At 49.4% G+C, this 18621-nt stretch overlaps 1 protein-coding gene across 17 annotated transcripts in view; it reads left to right on the top strand.

Moving 5' to 3' along the window:
* The window catches only part of nfasca (neurofascin homolog (chicken) a), a 180438-nt gene that overhangs the window by 68198 nt on the left and 93619 nt on the right, over window positions 1-18621 (top strand). For 13 of the 17 annotated variants that reach the window (XR_013548864.1, XM_078420937.1, XM_078420944.1 and 10 more), the window contains 6 exons: window positions 2055-2222; window positions 3591-3608; window positions 5235-5340; window positions 7697-7893; window positions 11048-11170; window positions 12225-12395. Coding sequence is in view for 15 of the 17 variants with exons in the window: in XM_078420937.1 (XP_078277063.1) it covers window positions 2129-2222; window positions 3591-3608; window positions 5235-5340; window positions 7697-7893; window positions 11048-11170; window positions 12225-12395 (709 nt within the window). In the remaining 2 variants the exon portion in view is untranslated. Of the gene's footprint in view, window positions 1-2054; window positions 2223-3590; window positions 3609-5234; window positions 5341-7696; window positions 7894-11047; window positions 11171-12224; window positions 12396-16710; window positions 16720-18621 lie in introns of those variants that run through there. The other 4 variants (XM_078420945.1, XM_078420948.1, XM_078420951.1 and 1 more) reach the window with 2 other exon arrangements.

Raw genomic sequence — 18621 nt, 5'->3', positions numbered from 1 at the left:
CGACTAGAAGGACTGGGCTTGTATTCACTGGAATTTAGAAGGATGAGCGGGGATCTTACAGAAACGTATAAAATTATAAAAGGACTGGACAAGCTAGAGGCAGGAAAAATGTTCCCAATGTTGGGGGAATCCAGAACCAGGGGCCACACAGTCTAAGAATAAAGGGGAGGCCATTTAAAACTGAGAAGAGAAAATACTTTTTCACCCAGAGAATTTGTGGGAAATTGTGGAATTCTCTGCCACAGAAGGCAGTGGAGGCCAATTCACTGGATGAATTTAAAAGAGAGTTAGATAGGGGCTAGCGGAATCAAGGTATATGGGGAGAAGGCAGGCACGGGTTACTGATTGTGGACGATCAGCCATGATCACAATGAATGGCGGTGCTGGTTCGAAGGGCCAAATGGCCTCCTCCTGCACCTATTTTCTATGTTTCTATGCTCGGTAACTTCCATGTAGCATTCAAATGATTGTCGTCAAGGCAGCTGCCTGCCTCTTCCATCTGTCCGACCTTAGTGTTGAGGGTGAACAGACTTACATTGGACGAGTGGAAATATGGTGGGGGGGGGGGGGGCAGGGTGACGGAGGAGGGGAAGGCAGCAAGGAAACAAAGCTCAGACTGTGGCATGTTCGATGCAGTCGGCCGCCAGGGTCAGAGGACAAAGGGCGACCTAACGGAGAATTAATGCACACCTGTCCCTTGGATGGAGGGAGATGGAGTTGCCAGTGGCAGCATCAATCATGGGGCAGGTGGAGCACATGTAAAACCTGCTGAAGTGAAACACTTGAAAATATCAGGCCTTTGGGGGGTGGGTTTAAGCCACAGGGCAAACTCAGCATACAGCTGCCCTTTGAGCACTAGATTAGGAGAAACCCCAAGAGGTTTGTCACCCTGGACTCCTCGGGTAGAAAGTAGACATGCTTCTGTGCCACGGTGTTTCAGCGGTAGAGTTGCTGCCTTACAGCGCTCTCAGCACCAGAGACCCTGGTTCGATCCCGACTACGGGTGCCTGTCAGCACGGAGTTTGTACGTTCTCCCCGTGACCTGCGCGGGTTTTATTCCAAGATCTTCGGTTTCCTCCCACGCTCCAAAGACGTGCAGGTTTGTAGACTAATTGGCTTGGTTAAAAATGTAAAATTGTCCCGAGTGTGTGTAGGGTAGTGTTAGTCGGTGGGGATCGCTGGTCGGTGTGGACTCGGTGGGCCGAAGGGCCTGTTTCCACGCTGAATCTCTAAACTAGAGCTGGAGTGATTCAGCGGGTCAGACAGCATCTCTGGAGTAAGGGAACAGGTGACGTTTCGGGTCGCGACCCTCCTTCAGACTGAGAGTCAGGGGAAAGGGAGACAAGAGATATGGACGGTGATGTAGAAATATATAGAACACATGAATGAAAGATATGCAAATAAAGTAACAATGATAAAGGAAGCAGGCCATCGTCAGCTGTGGACTAGGTGAAAATGAGTTACAGACAATGAGTTACAACAAGACAACTGCAACTAGTACACCAACTTGGGTGGGGGAGGGACAGTGCCAGAGACCCGGGTTCAATCCCAGTCACGGGTGCTGTCTGTACAGAGTTTGTACGTTCTCCCCTTGACCCACGTGGGTTTTCTCCAAGATCTTCGGTTTCCTCCCACACTCCAAAGACATACAGGTTTGTAGGTTAATTGGCTTGGTAAAAATGTAAATTGTCCCTAGTGTGTGTAGGATAGTGTAAGTGCGCGGGGATCGCTGGTCGGCGCGGACTTGGTGGGCCGAAGGGCCTGTATCTCTAAAGTCAACGTGTCAATAAAGAAACCATTGAACCATTGTAGAAGCCACAATGCGTTTAATGACTGTTCAGGTAGGAGCAGGTGACGTTTCGGGTCGAGACCCTTCTTCGGAACGGAGCAGGCTCTCGACCCGAAACGTCACCCATTCCTTCTCTCCAGAGATGCTGTCTGTCCCGCTGAGTTACTCCATCTTTTTGTGCCTATCTCCGGTTTCAACTAGCATCTGCATTTCTTTCCCACGCGTAACGACTGTTCAAGTTATTTGCTGCGTGTTTGACTGTTAGGTGTCGGCCAGGAGAAGCCAGCCCAGAGGACCACTGGGTTTTCAGTGTACCTGGGGAGCGCCTAACCGGCAGAAATGCTACCAAGGGAAGGAAGACTACCACAGCTTGGATTGCTGTTCATCTTGACCCTAGGCCAACACGTCACGCCCATTGAAGTCCCTCTCGATTGTAAGTGTTGTACTGTACGTCCGACATTGCGATGGTGGGCAGTGAATGGGAGGGATGAGACAACTGGGTAGAGAACACCTTAAAGGCCAATTTCCCACCCAACTCAACAACACTTTGCATTAACAAAGAGGAAACATTAACGAGCATTTATATTAATTACTAAGCAATGCCGGCAAACAGTTAAACAACAAGGAGCTCATTTGTGTAGACATAATCATTTTTATTTGTGTATTAATTGGTAGTTTTTTTAACAGTTAAGTGGTATATGGTATATTCATTCGTTTATTGGAAGATACAAATATGAACAGATTTAAAGTTATTCGCTCCCAATATTTTAGAAGTTATTTACAGCAATAACACAACTTTTTCCAATAATCAAAATTACTATTATAAATTTATGTTCCAAGAGGAGAATTAGGCCATTCGGCCCATCAATTCTACTCCGCCATTCAATCATGGCTGACCTACCTCTCCCTCTCAACCCCATTTTCATATAATATATTAAAATAATGTATAATTTCTTTATATAACCCCATAATTATATAATGTTAACCGCTTTTTTAATATAATAAAAAGAGAAATCTCCGGGGATGTGCAGCGGGTCAGGCAGCATCTGCGAAGAGAGAATGTTTCAGGTCAGAACAACTGAACAATCAACAACCGGAAATATTAACGGTGGCGCAGCGGTAGAGTTGCTGCCTCCACAGCGCCAGAGACACGAGTTCGATCCTGACGAGGGGTGCTGCCTGTACGGAGTTTGTACGTTCTCCCCGTGACCTGCGTGGGTTTTCTCCGATATCTTCAGTTTCCTCCCGCACTCCAAAGACGTACAGGTTTTCAGGTTAATTGGCTTGGTACAAATGTAAAATTGTCCCTCGTGTGTGTAGGATAGTGTTAGTGTGCGGGGATCGCCGGTCGGTGCGGACTCGGTGGGCCGAAGGGCCTGTTTCAGCGCTGTATCTCTAAACTAAACTAAACTAAACTAAACTTGATTCTTCTCTCCTTTGTTGCTGCCTGACCGTATACATATTTCCAACCCTTTGTGTTTTAATTTCTTATATCTTGCATCTGCCGTTGTTTAATTTCTTATTAGCACATTAATGAATGTAATGAATTAGTATCTTAATGAATTTCACTGATTTATTACTAGGCTTTGTTAACAAGTAGTTTTTAATGAATATGTTATAATTAATATAAATACTGGACTAAGCAGTACATATTAACAAGTAGCAATCACTAATGATCAGTGTATATATATTAATTGTATATTAATAGCCAACACGTTGGTCATAGTTCTTGTTTCTTTTTACTAACCTGTTTATTTCCTCATCTCTATTTTCCTTCAATTTGCCTGCAATGGGACAAAAGCAAATCTTCAGAGCCAATGTAAGTTTTGCCTGTTTCTCTGTGCCTGTGACCTTCAGATGATGTGTTGAGTAAACCTCCGCAAAATCATAATGGATAGGGTGTAGATTTAGATTTAGTTTTCGAGACGCAGCATGGAAGCAGGCCCTTTGGCCCACCGAGCCAACGACCACCATCGATCACCTGTTCGCACTAGTTCTCCTCTGCCTGCACGCCATCCAAATCGCTCCATTCTAGGGGTTGCCAACTATCACTCCCAAATAAGGGACAAGGCGACGTCACCGCCACGCGCCCCACGTGACCTCACCCAGCCAGGGGCCACGTGCTCCCGCTCCACCAATGGTGGCCGCCCCGGGCCAGGAGGCGGGTTGCTGAGCAACCTCCATTAGGCGGCGCCCGGGCCTCCGGGCCTACACTGTCCGGGCCTACACTCTCCGGATCTACAACGCCGGGCCTTTTGTGTACGGGCCTACAGCGCCCCCTGGGCCTAATACGGGACAAGGGCGGTCCCGTACGGGACAAACCAATTTAGCCCAAACTACGGGATGTCCCGGCTAATACGGGACAGTTAGCAACCCTCCTGCATTCCCTGCATTTTCACGTGCCGGTCTAAACGTCTCTGTAACACCACTATCGTATCTGTTTCCACCACCACCCCTGGCAGCGCGTGCCAGGCCCCCACCACACTCTGTTAAATCTTGCCCCAGACATTTGCCCCTCTTATCTTAAACCTGTGCCCTGTAGTCTTTGACACTTCCTCCCTAGGGAAAAAGAAAAAAGGATCCCAGGGCAGCACGGTGGCGCAGCGGTAGAGTTGCAGCCTTGCAGCGCCAGAGACCTGGGTTGGATCATGACAAGGGGTGCTTGTCTGTACGGAGTTTGTACGTTCTCCCCGTGACCCGCGTGGGTTTTCTCCTGGAGCTCCGGTTTCCACCCACACTCCAAAGACGTACATGTTTGTGGGTTAGTTGGCTCGGTATAAAAGTAAATTGTCCCGAGTGTGTGTAGGATAGTGTTAGTGTGCGGGGATCGCTGGGCGGCGCAGTCTCGGGCCGAAAGGCCTGTTTCCGCGCTGTATCTCTAAACGAAACTAAACTACATTAAACTAAACAGCAACCTATTCGACAACATCTATCAACAATGCAGCAAAAATAAAACGACTATAATTGACCCGGTGGGCTGAAGGGCCTGTTTCCTGGCCCAGTAGCTCTAAACTGAGCTACGCTAAACTAAAAGAAAGGTCACGACCCAAAACGTCACCCATCCATGTCATCTCTCCAGAGATGCAGCCCGAACCGCTGTGTTACTCCAGCACTTTGTGTCTATCTTTGAGAAAGGTTCAGACTTCGGTTGTGTTGTCCTGTCGATAAACAATAGACAATAGGTGCATGAGTAGGCCATTCGGCCCTTCGAGCCCACACCGCCATTCACTGTGATCATGGCTGATCATCCACAATCAGTACCCAGTTCCTGCTTTCTCCCGATATCCCTTGACTCTGCTATCTTTAAGAGCTCCATCCGACTCTCTCTTGAAAGCATCTAGAGAATTGGCCTCCACTGCTTTCTGAGGCAGAGAATTCCACAGATTTATGGCACGTTTGATGATGATATTCGGGTTTCTTTTCTCCTTGAATCTGCTTCTCACAGTGGCACAGCCTCCCACCATCACCAAACAGTCTCCAAAGGAGTACTTTGTGGATCCACGGGACAACGTGATCATCGACTGTGCAGGGAAGGGGAACCCGACCCCCGTGTAAGTAGCGGTCTGTGCGCGCAGCGCAGAGTGTGGCTTGGCAGGGTGGGGAAGGGGGGGCTCGGATAACGGGTGGGGTTGACTAAGGGTTGCCAACTGTCCCGTATTAGACAGGACATCCCGTATATTGGGCTAAATTGGTTTGTCCCGTACGGGACCGCCCATGTCCCATATTAGGCCCGGGGGGCACTGTGGGTCCGGACACTCTAGGCCTGGACAGTGTAGGCCTGGGGTCCGCTGTAGTCCTGGACACTGTAGGCCCAGACACTGTAGGCCCGGGGGCCGCTGTAGGCCCGGACAGTGTAGGCCCGGGGTCCGCTGTAGTCCCGGACACTGCAGGCCCAGACACTGTAGGCCCGGGGGCCGCTGTAGTCCCAGACAGTGTAGGCCCGGAGGCCGCTGTAGGCCCGGGGGCTGCTGTAGGCCTGGACAGTGTAGGCCCGGAGGCCCGGGCGCTGCCTAACGGAGGTTGTGCAGCAACCCGACTACCGGCCCGGGCGGCCACCGTTGGTGGAGCGGGAGCACGTGGCCGCTGGCTGGGTGAGGTTACGTGGGGCGCTGGGTGGTGACGTCACCTTTTGTCCCTTGTTTGGGAGTGAGGAAGTTTGGCAACCCTAGATTGATCAGAACCCGGGCGGCACGGTGGCACAGCGGTAAAGTTGCTGCCTTCAAGCACCTGAGACCCAGGTTCGATCCTGACCACGGGTGCTGTCTGTACGGAGTTTGTACATTCTCCCTGTGGGTTTTCTCCGGGCGCTCCGGTTTCCTCCCACACTCCAAAGACGTGCAGGTTTGTAGGTTAATTGGCTTGGTATAAATGTAAAATGTGTCTCGTGTGTAGGATTGTGGTAATGTACAGGGTGATTGCTGGTCGGCACGGCCTCAGTGGGCCGAAGGGCCTATCTCCACACTGTATCTCTAAACTAAACTTTAAAATAACCCACACAGTGAACTTCCATTTGGGAGCAACTATGGATCATTACTGCCCTCGAGTGTTGGAAGCGTGATACTGCAACCTGACTTGGTGCGCAGAGCAACTTAGAATGAGAGGATAATTCATCTAATTATCACATGTACCTAGACACAATGAAGTCTGAAGAAGGGTCTCGACCCGAAACGTCTCCCATGAGTCCGAAAGAGGGTCTCGACCCGAAACGTCACCCATTCCTTCTCTCCCGAGATGCTGCCTGACCTGCTGAGTTACTCCAACATTTTGTGTCTACCTACCTTTGTTTTAGTTTAGTTTAGTTTAGTTTAGAGATAGGAAACGGGCCCTTTGGCCCACCAAGTCCACGCTGACCATCACACTAGTTCTATGTTATCCCACTCTCTCATCCACTCCCTGTAGATAGACCCCTTAGAATGATAGGGTAGTGCGATAGTACTTGAATATGCTGGTGGCCTTGCCGAGAGCAAAAAGCCTGTTTTCAGCCTGTGAGCCCTTGTTTAGAGATGCAGCGCGGAAACAGGCCCTTCGGCCCACTGAGTTCGCGCCGACCAGCGATCCCCGCACACTAACACGGCTATCCTTCTTCACACACCAGGGACAATTTACAATTATATCAAGCCAATTAACCTGCAGACATGCACGTCTTTGGGGTGCGGGAGGAAACGTGAGCTTTCCGGGGGAAAACCCACGCAGGTCACGAGGAGAAGGTGCAAACTCCGTACAGACAGCAGCCACAGTCAGGATGGAACCTGGGTCTCTGGCTCTGTAAGGCAGCAACTCAACGATGGTACCCAACGTGGTAAACTGTGGCCAAGCCAAGCTGGCCATCCGCGAGTCACGGCGCCAGGAGGAAGCTCTGCCCCAGCCAGCTGCCTGCCCGTTTTCCGGGGTTACGTCCGTGCCCGGGTGGTGTTAGAGAGGGGACTACGCGCTGTCCACGGGCACCCTGGGGGATTTCCGGGACTGCCGGGCATCGTTGGGAGGGGTGGTTGAATGCATCCTTGACAAGGAGTGTTACATAGTTGTACAGTATTTATTTCGCAAAATGCTGGAGTAACTCAGCAGGTCAGGCAGCATCTCAGGAGAGAAGGAATGGGTGACGTTTCGGGTCGAGACCCTTCTTCAGAAGAGTCTCGACCCGAAACGTCACCCATTCCTTCTCTCCTGAGATGCTGCCTGACCTGCTGAGTTACTCCAGCATTTTGTGAAATAAATACCTTCGATTTGTATCAGCATCTGCAGTTATTTTCTTACACTAGTTGTACAGTTGTCCGTTTAGTGTATATTTGCTTGTCTTGTATCTTGGTGGTGGGTTCTGTTTCGTTTTATTGTGTTGTAAATATCATTTTCAATAATTGAATACATTTTTCGATATAACAACACAAGACTGACTTGTGGTCCCCACAGATTCTCGTGGACGCGCAATGGGAAGTTCTTCAACGTTGCCAAAGACTCCAGGGTGTCGATGAGATCGCGGTCGGGGACCCTGGTCATGGACTTCCGATACAGTGGCCGGGCCGAGGACTACGAGGGGGAGTACCAGTGCTCGGCCAGGAACGACCATGGCACGGCCCTCTCCAACAAGATACACCTCCAAGTCTCCAGTAAGATGAGGAAGCATCTGAAACTGTATTTTTAATTTACTTTTTGTATTCAATTACTCAATTATTTAAAAATAATATTTACAATGAATGGACAAAAGACAATAGACAAGAGGTGCAGGAGGAGGCCACTCGGCCCTTCGAGCCAGCACCGCCATTCAATGTGATCATGGCTGATCATTCTCAATTAGTACCCCGTTCCTGCCCTCTCCCCATACCCCCCGACTCCGCTATCCTTAAGAGCTCCATCTAGCTCTCTCTTGAAAGCATCCAGAGAATTGGCCTCCACTGCCTTCTGAGGCAGAGAATTCCACAGATTTGCAACTCTCTGACTGAAAAAGTTTTTCCTCATCTCCATTCCAAATGGCCCTACCGCTTATTCTTAAACTATTCTTAAATGAATGAATGAATGAATGAATGAATGAATGAATGAATGAATGAATGAATGAATGAATGAATGAATGAATGAATGAATGAATAAGTTTATTGGCCAAGTATGTGCACATAGAAGGAATGTGCCTCGGTGCTCCGCTCACAAATGACAACACAAAAACATACGGTTAACAATTAAGAATAATTAAGAATGCAATAAAACAAAATGTAACCCACCACCAGAATACAATACAAACAAATACAGCAAATGAAACTATTATACAACTATATTACAATCCGTGTCCTGGATGCATCCAACCTCCCGCGGTGCCCAGCGGTCCCGGAATTCCCCCAGGGAGCCCGTGGACAGCGCGTAGTCCCTCTCCAACACCACCAGGGCGCGGACGTAACCCTGGAAGCGTCCGAAACTGTCTGGGTTATGGTTCAAATGAGCCACATAAGTAGGACACAAAATGGAGACACTCAGCGGGACAGGCATTTTGTGTCTACCTTGGTTTTAAGCCAGCCTCTGCAGTTCTTTCCTGCACCCTAAGTTTGACTTCAGTTGCACACAATAACATATTTACATCAAATTATAATTTATGTTGTTTTTTTATATACCCCTGGTTATCTGTTAACAATCCTTGACTCATGGAGTCATGCAGCGTGGAAACAGGCCCTTCGGCCCAACTTGCCCACACCAACCAACATGCCCCATCTACACTTGCCCCAACCTGCCTGCATTTGGCCCATATCCTTCTAAACCTGTCCTGTCCATGTACCTGTCCAAATGTATTTTCAACTTTGTGATAGTGCCTGCCTAAACTAACTCCTCCGGCAGCTCGTTCCATACACCCACCACCCTTTGTGTGAAAAATGTTGCATCTCAGGTTCCTGTTAAGTCTTCCCCCCCCCCCCCCCCTTCACCTTAAACCTATGCCCTCTGGTTCCTGAGTTTGAGTTTAGTTTGAGTGTAGTTTATTGTCACGCGTACCAAGGTACAGTGAAAAGCTTTTGTTGCGTGCTAACCAGTCAGCGGAAAGACAACACATGATTGCAATCGAGCCCTCCACGGTGTACAAATGATTCACCGACTCTGGGTAAAATACACTGTGCATTTACCCCATCTATTCGTGTGATCATACACGACTCTATAAGATCGCCCTTCCTCAACCTGTGCTCCAAGGAATACAATTTAGGGCGGTCACGGTGGTGCAGCGGTAGAGTTGCTGCCTTGGACCGAATGCAGCGCCGGAGACCCGGGTTCGATCCCGGCTAAGGGTGACAATAGACAATAGACAATAGACAATAGACAATAGGTGCAGGAGGAGGCCATTCGGCCCTTCGAGCCAGCACCGCCATTCAATGTGATCATGGCTGATCATTCTCAATCAGTACCCCGTTCTTGCCTTCTCCCCACACCCCCTGACTCCGCTATCCTTAAGAGCTCTATCCAGCTCTCTCTTGAATGCATTCAGAGAATTGGCCTCCACTGCCTTCTGAGGCAGAGAATTCCACAGATTCACAACTCCCTGACTGAAAGTTATTCTTAAACTGTGGCCCCTTGTTCTGGACTCCCCCAACATTGGGAACATGTTTCCTGCCTCTAACGTGTCCAACCCCTTAATAATCTTATACGTTTAGATAAGATCTCCTCTCATCCTTCTAAATTCCGGTGCTGTCTGTACGGAGTTTGTACGATCCCCCCGTGACCTGCATGGGTTTTCTCCGAGATCTTCGGCATTTCCTCCCACACTCCAAAGACGTGCGGGTTTCGTAGGTTAATTGCATTGGTGTAAATGTAAAAATTGTCCCGAGTGGGTGTAGGATAGTGTTAACGTGCGGGGATCGCTGGTCGGCGTGGACCCGTCGGGCCGAAAGGGCCTGTTTTACCGCGCCGTTACTCCGAACTAAACAATCCCGGTATTTTATGTCTATCTTCGGTGTAAACCTGCACCCGCAGTTCACTTCCTCCGGATGCAGTCCCGTGTTTCTCTCTTAGACAATAGACAATAGACAATAGGTGCAGGAGGAGGCCATTCGGCCCTTCGAGCCAGCACCGCCATTCAATGTGATCATGGCTGATCATTCTCAATCAGTACCCCGTTCCTGCCTTCTCCCCACACCCCCTGACTCCGCTATCCTTAAGAGCTCTATCCAGCTCTCTCTTGAATGCATTCAGAGAATTGGCCTCCACTGCCTTCTGAGGCAGAGAATTCCACAGATTCACAACTCTCTGACTGAAAAAGTTTTTCCTCATCTCCGTTCCAAATGGCCCTACCCCTTATTCTTAAACTGTGGCCCCTGGTTCTGGACTCCCCCAACATTGGGAACATGTTTCCTGCCTCTAACGTGTCCAACCCCTTAATAATCTTATGGCGCCACGGGAGAAGAATGAGGAGGAGATAATGACTTTTCTTTGCCTTCCATCACAGTGAGGGTGTGCCTGGAGCAATCACTGTGATGGCTGTTTGTGTTCAAATTGTATCTGTGTGTCCTGTGCTTTTTGTTGTCTACTGCCGGACCCTGACGTGAGAGGACGCTGGCGCTGTTTGTTCGCCGCTTCTCCGTCAGGATAGTTTGTCTGTTTGTTTTTATGTTATAACTGTTTTTGTAAAGCGCTTTGAGCACCTGGTAAAGCGCTATATAAAATAAATGCTTATTATTATTATTATTATTATTATACGTTTCGATAAGATCTCTTGAAGCTGCCGTGACTTGTGACTGACTGAGGGACGCTGAGCCTGTTTCACGGACAATGTCGTTGTGTTTTGTTCACGTACAGAGGCGCCCCTGTGGAGGAGAGGGAACGTGGAGCCGATCGTGGTCCAGGATGGAGTGTCCGTGATCCTGCCCTGCCAACCTCCCGCTGGCCTCCCCCCACCTGTCATCTTCTGGATGAACAGCAGTAAGTTTTTGCTCTGCCAAACCTGGCCTTAAAAGTTCTTGCAAAACGTGGAAACATTCATCCAGAAGTCGCGTTCTGGGTTTAATTTTTTTTTTTTAGTTTTAGAGATTCAGCGCGGAAACAACCGAGTTCTTCCTCATCTCCGTTCTAAATGGCCTACCCCGTATTCTTAAACTGTGGCATCTGTGACAGTAATACACCATTGACCGTTGACAATGGTCATAGAGGGGGCGTAGGTTCAAGGTGAAGAGAAAAAGATTTCATAGGAATCTGAGGGATAACTTTTTCACACAAAGGGCGGTGGGTGTATGGAGTGAGCTGCCAGAGGAGATAGTTGAGGCTGGGACTATCCCAACGTTTAAGAAACAGTTAGACAGGTACATGGACAGGACAGGTTTGGAGGGATATGGACCAAGTGCAGGCAGGTGGGACTAATGTAGCTGGGACATTGTTGGCCGGTATGGTCAAGTTGGGCCGAAGGGCCTGTTTCCACACTGTATCACTCTATGACTCTATGATTGTTGACCATTGACCATTAATCATTGATCATTGACCATTGACCATTGACCATTGATCATTGATCATTGACCATTGATCATTGAATATTGATCATTGAACATTGATCGTTGATCATTGACCATTGACCATTGATCATTGACCGTTGACCATTGATCGTTGATCATTGACCATTGATCATTGACCATTGATCGTTGACCATTGATCGTTGACCATTGATCATTGACCATTGATCGTTGATCATTGACCATTGACCATTGATTGATGACCATTGATCATTGACCATTGATCGTTGACCATTGATTATTGACCATCGATCGTTGACCATTGACTATTGACCATTGTCCATTGAATTGTTGACCATTGACCATTGACCATTGACTATTGACCATTGACCATTGTCCATTGACCATTGTCCATTGATTGTTGACCATTGATTATTGACCATTGACTATTGACAATTGTCAATTGATTATTGACCATTGACAATTGATCGTTGACTATTGATCGTTGACCATTGACCCTTGCTTGTTTTCAGACATGGACTTGATCCCTCAGGACACGCGGGTGTCTCAGGCGCTGAACGGCGATCTCTACTTCTCCAACGTGAGACGCAGTGACGCTCGCTTCGATTACATCTGCAACGCCCGGTTCCCCTTCACTCAGACCATCCAGCAGAAAAACCCCATCACCATCAAAGTGCTGACCAGTGAGTATCCACCCTACTGTAATGGATTGGTCGGTTTCTGTGTGGACAAAGGGTATCTAACCTAGGGATTGCAGTGGAAATCACTTGCTTTCAGATTGCCATGAACATTTTATATTGTAGGACAGTACAGCGCAAGAACAGGCCCTTCTAATTCAATCAAACTGAACCATCCTACTGCAGTGGCCTGGCGAAGGCCAGAGAAAAGGCTGGACGCCAGGCAGGTTTAGAAAAGCTCTTTATTTGACTGTGAGCTTCGACTCACAGCGAAGTCCACCTAAGGATAAACCACTCCCCCCCAACGGGCTGACTCTTAACCCCTTAAGCCTGTCCGTCAAGTGCCGAGGGGGCTGACCCAAGGAGTGGCCTTATAGCCAGGGACCGCCACACTACCAACAACTAGAGAGTAGACCTGAGCTATTACCCACCTCGTTGGGGACCCTCGGGGCTATCTTTAATCGCACTTTCTTGGACTTCATCTTGCACTAAACGTCATTCCCTTTATCATGTGTTTGTACACTGTTGACGACTTGATTGTAATCACGTATTAGAAACATTGAAACATAGAAAATAGGTGCAGGAGGAGGCCATTTGGCCCTTCGAGCCAGCACCGCCATTCATTGTGATCATGGCTGATCATCCACAATCAGTAACCCGTGCCTGCCTTCTCCCCGTATCCCTTGATTCCACTAGCCCCCAGAGCTCCATCTAACTCTCTTTTAAATTTTTTGCTTTGTATTGTCCTTCCGCTGACTGGATATCACGCAACAAAAGCTTTTCACTTTACCTCGGTACACGTGACAATAAACTAAACAAGTTAAACTGATATCATCTGTGTGCAATATCCATCTATTCCATGCGCCTATCAAAAACCCTCGTAAACACCACTATTATATCTGCCTCCACCGTTCCAGGCCCCCACAAACCTTGGCAACGCGTTCCAGGCCCCCACAACCCTCTCTGTAAAAAGAACTTGGCCCCCACATCTCCATTAACCATTCCCCATCTTATTTTATAGTTATACCATCTAGTGTTGGACATTTCCACTCTGGGGAAAATGAACTGACTGTCTAACCTGTCTATTCCTCTCATAATTTTGTATACTTCTATTAAGAAATACTTATGGATGCTTCATCGACCTTATCTTATCGAAACATATAAGATTATTAAGGGGTTGGACACGTTAGAGGCAGGAAACGTGTTCCCAATGTTGGGCGAGTCCAGAACAAGGGGCCACACAGTTTAAGAATAAGGGGTAGGCCATTTAGAACGGAGATGAGGAAAAACTTTTTCAGTCAGAGAGTTGTGAATCTGTGGAATTCTCTGCCTCAGAAGGCAGTGGAGGCCAATTCTCTGAATGCGTTCAAGAGAGAGCTCTTAAGAATAGCAGAGTCAGGGGGGTATGGGGAGAAGGCAGGAACGGGGTACTGATTGAGAATGATCAGCCATGATCACATTGATTGGCGGTGCTGGCTCGAAGGGCCGAATGGCCTACTCCTGCACCTATTGTCTATTGACCTGTCAACTTTAGACTGTGCTGCAAAAATAGGGGCCACTGCAGAGTTTGTGTGAGGTTCTTGTGTAGCGTACACGGATAATTGTTTTGAGAGATTTACATGTTTGCTAAAGCAATGCTCAACAGATGCCTTGGGGAAAGTGTAGGGGACATCTCAATGAAGAGTAGGGTGTCTCAGCCACATGGCAAGGCTGCAAAACCTAGGCGAGCTCTCCATAGATCAGTGGAGATGGAAGGAGATGTGGACTTGGATCGAGGAGGAGAACTTTAGTGCCCGATGGACGAGGTTCAGGAGCCAAAGGGCATGGGCTTGACATGACTTGGCGGTGCTGGCGCGAAGGGCCGAATGGCCTACTTCTGCACCTATTATCTATTGTCTATTGACTGGCATGGGAGCAGGGGAAGAGACAGAACCCGGGGTGGACACAGTGATTTCAGTTTAGTTTAGTTTATAGATAAGGCGTTGAAATTTGCCCCTTGGGGCCACCGTGTCCACGCTGTCAAACGATCACCTGTACACCAGCAACATCCCACACACTGGGGACGATTTACAATTTACAGACCTACAATTAACCTACAAACCTCTACGTCTTTGGAAACCGGAGCTCCCAAGTGGGTCACTGTGAGAACGTGCAAACTCCGTACGGACAGCACCCGTGGTCAGGATTGCACCCGGGTCCCTGGTGCTGTAAGGCAGCAACTCTACCGTTGCCCCCCCCCCCCCCCCCACGATTGCAGGCCCATTTGGAGGAAGAACATGCAGACTCCACGCAGAAAGCCACCGGTAATTCGGAATCCAACCTCATTTGAGATTGAACTGAGCCGAAGAAGTAGGATGTCAAAGCGCAATGAGGATTCTCAGCCTGGTGCGCCATCCGGTGGCCTTTGAAAGGCTCGTCGAGGAAGGCGTCGACTTTCGATAAGATGCCCGCCGTTCTTTGGCGGAAGATGCCAAGTCCAAGAAGCACTGTCGCAACATTGGACCCCATCTTTCCGAACCTCCAAGAAAGCAGAAGAAGAAACATAGAGCGAATACTCCCTCTCAACCCAAATGATCGGCTGGGAGGTGCTGATTCCCTCCGCGGATGCTGCCTGACCCGCTGAGTTGTATGAGAAGCCTTAAAGAACCTGCAAAGTACTTTGCGTTTTTCTCAAGATTGATTGACTGAACGATATCAAGCATGGAAATTGGCCCTTCGGCCCACTGAGTCCATGCCAACCATTGATCGCCCCTTTGTTAATTCTATAGTCATCCCAGTTTCACATCCACTCTCTCCACAGGAGAGGCAACTTCACAGAGATCTATTAACCTACGAACCGAACCTGCGCATCTTTGGGATTCGAGGGGAAACCCAGAGTGCCCGGAGGAAACCCACACGGTCACAGGGAGATCAACCAAGGGTCCCGACGCTGTGCGTCTGAAGAAGGTTCCCGACCGGAAACGTTGCCTGTCTGACCATTCCCTCCACGGATGCTGCCTGATCCACCGAGCACCGTCCTGTTGTGTTTCACTCTCCTATTTCCATCTTGGCCGTCTCCAGTGACGGGGGCTTTGCCTGTCAGTATCTCCAACATACAACCCCTTCTGGAGTTGCACATTCGCTAGGTTTCCCTCAGAAGTTCTTTGTGTGTCATCTGATTTTTGGAGGGCTCTTCTCCACCATCCCCTCCCTCCCATCCCGCTGAGCGAGTGTGAATCAGCAACAAAGCACATCTCACTCCAGCACAATGCTGCCTTAACGCTGCCTGAAGAAGGGTCCCGACCCGAAACGTCATCTGTCCATGTCCTCCAGAGATGCTGCCAGACCCGCTGAGTTACTCCAGCGATTTGTGTCCTTTTCAGTACAGCCAGCATCTGCAGTTCCTAATCTCCACATAATGCTGCCTTGTTCGGTTATGCTGCAGTTTTAAGTTTTTAACTTTGCCAACCTGTTTAGTTTTAATATAATGGGTGTTATGATATTTGATATTCAGTTCACGGATCGGTGACGTATCCCAGTGCGTTTCCCAGTGTGTGGATATGCCTCATATTCATTATTTTTATAGACAATAGGTGCAGGAGGAGGCCATTCGGCCCTTCGAGCCAGCACCGCCATTCAATGTGATCATGGCTGATCATTCTCAATCAGTACCCCGTTCCTGCCTTCTCCCCATACCCCTGACTCCACTATCATTAAGAGCTCTATCCAGCTCTCTCTTGAATGCATTCAGAGAATTGGCCTCCACTGCCTTCTGAGGCAGAGAATTCCACAGATTCACAACTCTCTGACTGAAAAGGTTTTTCCTCATCTCAGTTCTAAATGGCCTACCCCTTATTCTTAAACTGTGGCCCCTTGTTCTGGACTCCCCCAACATTGGGAACAAGTTTCCTGCCTCTAACGTGTCCAACCCCTTAATAATCTTATACGTTCCGATAAGATCTCCTCTCATCCTTCTAAATTCCAGTGTATACAAGCCTATTTAAGAATAATTCTCCTTCCATCCCTCAGATATGCTTCTTGTGGTAAACCCTTTGCTGCTTCCCTCGGCTGACTTAACCCTCTTTACGATAACATCTTCCCACTGCCCTACCACTTACCCTGACATCTGCCGTTCCACACCCTTTCTTCCTTGCGCAACCCCCCTTCATTCCTCGACAGCATTCCCCCTCGTCCTTCCCCTCCCACACCCTCCACCCCCCTCCCCTCCCGAGCTTCCCCCATTTCTCCTGCCTGGATTCCCCCCCCCCCCCCCCCCAAGCTCATTTTATTTTATTTGTTGCAGTGGAGACCAGTTATGAAACATTCCCCACTATTCTGAATGATACTGGTGGTGAGTTACGGCACGTTTCAGAGAAAAGAGTCTGTGTTCTAACCTGCTCATCCCTCACTCGGCCTAACCTTTGTCCTAACCTGACGGCTCACACTTGGGCGAAACCTGCGCAGAACCTTTGAGCCCCGGCCTACAACGGGGGGAATCTTGCAGCCTGATGGGAAATGGGCCAGGATTGCCTTGGAAACTCAGAGCAGCTTTGCCAGAATTGGATTTAAATTGTTAAGTTTCATTACTGTTACTATTACTGTTTGTACAGATGGTATACAAGGCAAGGTGTTGTACAAACAGGGATGTAATGCTGAGGCTTTATAAGGCACAGGTCGGACCGCATTTGGAGTATTTTAAGCAGTTTTGGGTCACATACCTGAGGAGCAGGGTTTGCCAATTGGCCCGTATTAGCCGGGACATCCTGTATTTTGGGCTAAATTGGTTTGTCTCGTAGGGGACCGCCCTTGTCCCGTATTAGGCCCGGGGGGCGCTGTGGGCCCAGACACTGTAGGCCCGGAACTGTAGGCCCGGACGCTGTAGGCCCGGACACTGTAGGCCCGGATGCTTTAGGCCCGGGCTCTGTCGGCCCGGACGCTGTAGCCCCGGACGCTGTAGGTCCGGACACTGTAGGCCCGTACGCTGAAGGCCCGGACGCTGTAGGCCCGGACGCTGTAGACCCGGACGCTGTAGGCCCGGACGCTGTAGGCCCGGACGCTGTAGGCCCGGACACTGTCGGCCCGGACGCTGTAGACCCGGACGCTGTAGGCCCGGACGCTGTAGGCCCGGACGCTGTAGACCCGGACGCTGTAGGCCCGGACGCTGTAGGCCCGGACACTGTCGGCCCGGACGCTGTAGACCCGGACGCTGTAGGCCCGGACGCTGTAGCTCCGGACAGTGTAGCTCCGGACAGTGTAGGCCCGGAGGCCCGGGCGCCGCCTAACGGAGGTTGCGTAGCAACCCGCCTACCGCTGCCGTTGGTGGAGCGGGAGCAGGTGGCCGATGGCTGGGTGAGGTCACATGGGGCGTGGGGGTTGACATCATCTTGTCCCATATTTGGGAGTGAGATAGTTGGCAACCCTACTGAGGAGGGATGTGCTGGCGTTGGAGAGGGTCCAGAAATAGTTTACGAGAATGATCCCGGGGATGATTGGGTTAGCGTATGATGAGCGTTTGTTGGCACTTGGCCTGTACTCGCTGGTTTTAAGAAGGATGAGGGAGGATCTCATTGAAACTAACCCACCAGCGAAAGGCCTGGATAGAGAGGATGCTTCCACTGGTGGGAGAGTCTAGGACCAGAGGGCACAGCTTCAGAATAAAAGGACGTTCCTTTAGAAAGGAGATGAGAAGGAATTTCTTTAGCCAGCTGGTGGTGAATCTGTGGAATTCATTGCCACAGATGGCTGTGGAGGTCAGGTCAATGGATATTTTTTAAGACGGAGATTGACAGATTCTTGATTAATAAGGGTGTCAGGGGTTGTGCGGTGAAGGCAGGAGAGTGGGATTGAGGGAAAAAGAGATCAGCCACGCGTAGGAAAGAACTTCAGTCTGAAGAAGGGTCTTGACCCGAAACGTCGCCCATTCCTTCTCTCCTGAGATGCTGCCTGACCTGCTGAGTTACTCCAGCATGTTGTGAATAAATACCTTCGATTTGTACCGGCATCTGCAGTTATTTTCTTACAAAGAACTGCAGATGCTGGTTTAAATCGAAGGTAGACATAAAATGCTGGAGTAACTCAGCGGGTCAGGCAGCATCTTGTAGAGAAGGAACACGTGTCGTTTCTGAAGAAGGGTCTCGCCCGTTCCTTCTCTCCGGAGATGCTGCCTGACCCGCTGGGTTACTCCGGCATTTTGTGAATACGGTAGATCAGCCACGGTTGAGTGGGGGAGCAGACTCGATGGGCCGAGTGGCCT

The sequence above is a fragment of the Rhinoraja longicauda genome, chromosome 24 (assembly GCF_053455715.1).
Source record: "Rhinoraja longicauda isolate Sanriku21f chromosome 24, sRhiLon1.1, whole genome shotgun sequence".
NCBI classification, from domain to species: Eukaryota; Metazoa; Chordata; class Chondrichthyes; order Rajiformes; family Arhynchobatidae; genus Rhinoraja; species Rhinoraja longicauda.
This window is presented reverse-complemented; position numbering and strand designations above follow the sequence as displayed.